This window comes from Helianthus annuus, chromosome 15 (genome assembly GCF_002127325.2).
Source record: "Helianthus annuus cultivar XRQ/B chromosome 15, HanXRQr2.0-SUNRISE, whole genome shotgun sequence".
NCBI lineage: Eukaryota > Viridiplantae > Streptophyta > Magnoliopsida > Asterales > Asteraceae > Helianthus > Helianthus annuus.
Window position 1 is genome coordinate 62,800,540 of NC_035447.2, and position 5,175 is coordinate 62,805,714.

The following is a 5,175-nucleotide window of genomic DNA, read 5'->3' on the forward strand; positions in this document are numbered from 1 at the left end:
TTGATTTGGTTGTTATAATAATCCTTAATTTTATTTTAGAGATCATTTGTAATATAGTCTTTATGGGAATCCTCAATCATAGGAGTCTTTTGGGGGATCTGCCCTCCTTTATATTCGTTGTATGCGTTGCTTTGGAATTCAACAAGACTTTCACAAAAGATCCACTATCAAACAAAAGGTGTTTGACATTTAAAAAAAAGGTATTTGACATGAAATTATTATGTGAGGGGAAAAGTAAAAATCACTCAACTCTATTGTGACTTATTAACTTTTTCAAAAAGTCATAAGTTGGTTTGAAAAAACTAAGTTGTATTAGGTTATAGCATTGATATGGAACCAATAAGTTCTACATGATTGGTATATACAGGACCCTTACATGATAATGTCATCGATCCCAATCTAATCTAAAGTAGTATACTTCAACCAACTCAAAGTCAAAAAATAAATAACATTAGGCAAGATAAATTTTAGTACTATATTTGATAAATAGTCGGAAACGTAAATACTAAAAGTTAGGATATATTTAAATATTATTTTAAGGATATATATGGTGATAAAGTTTTGTTCTCATTTTTTCAAAACTCAAAGAAATCAAGAGGATTCTTATTATTTCTATAATTGTTTTTTCTTATAAATAAGCTTAAACAAAAGAACTAAAGATATATCTTTTTAACCGATCTTAAGTTCTTAACTTTCTGAAACTCAGTCTTTCTATAAATTATTTCTTCTCAGTTATGGTTAGTAAGAGTCTTCATGATGACGTTATTGCATATAGGTAGTCAGCCATTTAAATTCATCTATATATATAATAAATAAACAAGAAGTGGGACACGTGTCCCTATGTGGTGCAACCTTACTAAGTTTTTGGCGGGAAACTTAGGGAATCTTGATGTTTCTACACGGGATCCGGTTATGCTATCCAAACCCGCATACTTTTGACCCGGGTATATAAGAAAAAAAAAACCCTAATTTGTCTAACTTCTCCTTCTTTTGTTCCTTACTCTTCAACGATACAGTTTTTCCGAGTCCCTTTCAACGTGATTGAACAACAACTTTTCATCATCAACCTCTTAATTCCAAAAATCGGTTTGTCTACTATCTTACATGAACGGTTTCTCGAGATGTATTGTTTGATTCTGGTTTTTGATTTGTGTTTATAACATATAACATTGGATATATAAGCAATTTTGGGATTTCATAACCTAGGTTTTGTGCTTTTTGTACCATCTGTCCTTCTTATTGTGTTTCTGGTACAAAAATCAGTTCAATTGTATTACTTTCATTTCATTTATCTCCCGTAACTTGATCTTTGTTGGATTGTAAGGAAGAAACATTGGGGATACATGCGGATTCTGAATTACAGAAGCTAGGGTTAGGAATTTTGTTACAAGGTTTGATCCATTTTTTTCCATCGTAAACTGCTGCTTCGTTTTATTCAATCTTTTTATGTTTATTTGGTAGGTTCTTATCGTGCTCTTCCTTAATATTGTATTAATTTGGTGATTTTCTTTTCATTTGCATAATATTCAGGTATTTAAGCACACCAAATCCGGATATGACTAAATGTAAGTTTTCATTTTTTTATTCTAAGATTACAATTTATATTATTTATGATCATACTTGTCTCTGTTTTATGCATACGATTATTTTTTTCATGTTGATGAATATCCAATTGTCAATTGTCGTATGTAGTGGGTACCGAGGTCTATGTGTCAATTATATGGTTGTATCCATTTCTTTAAAATCTTACACAAGCTTAGTTAATAATTTGATAACCCTAAATTTAGTCGTTTTTCATTCACTCATCCTTACCACATCAAACTTATTATTCCTTCAATTTTTGGCTTTATTTTGTTACATTTATTCCTGGGTTTGAATAATTTCACCCGACAAAAGACTATGTTTGAGTATTTTCAAATTTTTTACCAATACTATTATATTAGGAAACACCAATGAAACATAAATTTCTTCCTGTCATTTGCCATAAATATTAATTTTAATTTATAACTTCCAAAAACAACTTCAAATCATTCCATATCTTTCTCTTTTGTTTTATATATATATATATATATATATATATATATATATATAGAAGTCATCTCTATTGTTTGCCACTCATATTCGTTCTCAATTTTCATAGCCTGTTCTTTACGATTGAAGGTACAACCGTTAACAGTTTTTCAATTCTGATATTAATATCATAAAAAACATCATAAGTCTCTGATCATATTTTTCTTCGTTTAACAGTGAAATGGAGAACAATAAGATTACTATGTTCAGTTCACTTAATGCTCATTCTACGAACTACACAATCAAGGCGAAGATCATATCCATGTGGAATAAAAAAATGAATGGTTCTGATAGTCAGATCTATCGAGTTGACATGTTGTTGATGGATGAGGAGGTAACAAATTTAGAGATTTTTAACTATTATTTATATTCCTCTTTAACAATTGTTATCCATGTTGTTTATCTAAATTGCACATTATATAATTACTATTTCAGGGTTCATTCATTCAATGTAGCTGTTTACATAAACTTTTCAAACGGTTCCTTAAATTTTTGGTTGTTGATGACTGTTTATTGTTTCACAAGCCATCACTAGCCAAAGATACAACCAAGATTAAGGTTACTGGAAATGATCAGAAGCTATCTCTGTACGCATTCAGTTCTGTTCTGAAAACTGAAAACTGGTCTGGTCCTCGGTACTTTTTTCATTTCACTGATTTTAAATCAGTGTTGAGTAAAAAAGTTGAAGTCAATACTCCAATAGGTATTTACGGTTGTATCACTATTATTATAACATTTAAATAAATTCAGATCTTTCTATTGACAATTTGTTGTAAACATACAGATTTCATCGGTTATGTTGTTGTGTCTTATCCTATTGAAGATGCAAATAGGAAGGATGGCTCTAAAACCAAACGAATGAACATAACTCTTAAAGATCTCGAGTATTGACTATATATATATATATATATATATGGAGTTTTTTATATTTGCGTATGTACATCTTTATTAATTTGTATGTTTTATTTTAATTTTTTAAATATTCATTATACAGAGATCAGAAGATTAGTCTTACATTATGGGAAAACTATGCAATCACTTTGTCAGAGTACATGAATGATAAAAACCGACCTGATCATGTTGTTATTCTCGTCCATTTTGGCACAGTAAACATTTATCAAGGTATAAATTTAAGTTCTGAAAATTAGTTCAGAAAGCTGTATTAAATATTTGTAACCATATGTACCTCCTTATATGATGTTACAAAATTATATTGTTTTTTAATCATTTAGTAAACTTTGACGTTCTATTCAGGTAAAATTGGCCTTACTAATATGTTTGAAGCAAGTCGTGTGTTCATAAATTCAGATCTGGATCAGATACAAGAATTCAAAGACAGGTATAATAATATATCTTTTAATGATTCCCATGTTAAATTTTCATTCCGGTTGTATAATATATTCTACTATTACAGGTATCTTGAGAAGGAGTTTTCTAACTCATCTTCCATTAAACAGTCATGCTCTCAAGTTATATCCAGTCCGGAAGATGAGTTTCTTAATGCTGAAGACTTTGTGTTGACTGCTTTTATTGCATCAATTTCTGAGGTAAAGTTTTTAATAAATTTATATTTATTTTATTTTTTGTTTACTTCCGATATTTGGTACATTATGGTATTGATCTTATTTATTATAATATAAATTTTATAGGAGAAAAAGGTTATCATTGTTGGCACTGTTATAGCAATTTCAAATGATAAGCCTTGGTATTATTTATCATGCAATAATTGTAAGAAGCAAATTGAAGAGAAATCAACATTGGTTGAAAAAGATGACGGCAGTTTTGATGTTTTGGATGAGAAGACTTTTGAGTGTATAAACCCTGATTGTGATGTTGTTGATGTTGTTCCTGTTTATCGGTATTGTTTGCTTTTAGTTAATTAAATTTGTACCAAAAAAGTCTATACTCTTTCTTTTTTACTTTCTAATATTTTACTTTATTTCATCTATCAGTTACAAGATTCCTCTAAGGGTTCAGGACTCGACTGGGACTGTTTCTTGTACGTTGTTTGATTATGAAGCTATTAAGCTTATTAAAAAAACCTCCAAAGAGCTTCTTGATGTTTACTCAAAGGTGAAATTAATTTGTTTTTCAATCAATATGTATTTATATATACTAAGCTTGTGTAATTGTGTATAGGTTGACAATTCTACCGAAGGCTCCTTTCAGTCACTTCCATCTGAGTTTGATATCTTGATCAACAAAAAGTTTGCATTTCAAATCAAAATTTCCAGTTTTAACATTTCACACCAGATAGAAAACTATGGAATTTCAATGTTAACTTTTGATGATGACATACTTTCTGCTCTGGAGAATAAATAGAAAATTAATGATGTTAGTGTTTATTTTCAAAATATTTTTTTATTTTATATACCCTATTAGTCATGCTGTGACAAGTTAACCGACCTTTTTATATTTTTTACAGTCTGATATGTCTGAGTCAAATGTTCAATGCTTGTCCGATTCTGTTGGAAATGTTAAATGTTGCTCAAAGGTATGTTGTTTTATTTATTCATTTAACGTCATTTTGTATTAATAGAAAAATAACTATTTTATGTTTATCATATATTATTATATTCACTTTTTATAGGGGTCTCAATCTGTGATCGGCGATAGTGTTACGCCAGATAATTTTGATGTTAATGATCAAGATCAGTCAAAGTTCGACAACATTAAACGTAACCTTCAAGATGTTTATGATGTTGACGCTGTTCAAAGTTCGTCTACTAAACGTCGAAACAGTCCTGGGAATGAGCAACTCAACGATGATGTCAACTTGGACCTGATCACCCCAAAGTTAGAGAAATAAAGAAATATCCGTGTCGTGTCAAATTTAATTTCCAATTTTTTTTAAGTTTGGTGTTTCTCAAGAAGACATTTGACAATTTGTTTTGAATATTGATCTGGTTTTTAAATGGATATTATTATTTCCTAATATACATTATATTGTTAGTTGGTTTGTTTTGTGGTGAATAATTTGTAAATAATATTAGTTAGTCCAGTGCGTATTTAATTGTTAGTTAATATGATTCTAATGTTAATGATGAAAAACACAATTTTTTTCTTCCATTGATTGTTTTGGTTTAATTTACTATCGTGTAACAA

The 5,175-nt window shown here is 29.3% G+C and overlaps 1 protein-coding gene across 1 annotated transcript; it reads left to right on the top strand.

Annotated features, from left to right (window-relative positions):
* Positions 1–2,251: 2,251 nt before the first annotated feature.
* LOC110942779 (replication protein A 70 kDa DNA-binding subunit C-like) lies at positions 2,252–4,879 on the top strand. Its single transcript, XM_035984345.1, has 10 exons — positions 2,252–2,404; positions 2,506–2,773; positions 2,855–2,954; positions 3,065–3,192; positions 3,325–3,409; positions 3,485–3,617; positions 3,720–3,928; positions 4,023–4,143; positions 4,496–4,564; positions 4,661–4,879. The coding sequence occupies exons 1-10, from the start codon at positions 2,252–2,254 to the stop codon at positions 4,877–4,879; spliced, it is 1,485 nt and encodes a 494-aa protein (XP_035840238.1).
* Positions 4,880–5,175: the final 296 nt, after the last annotated feature.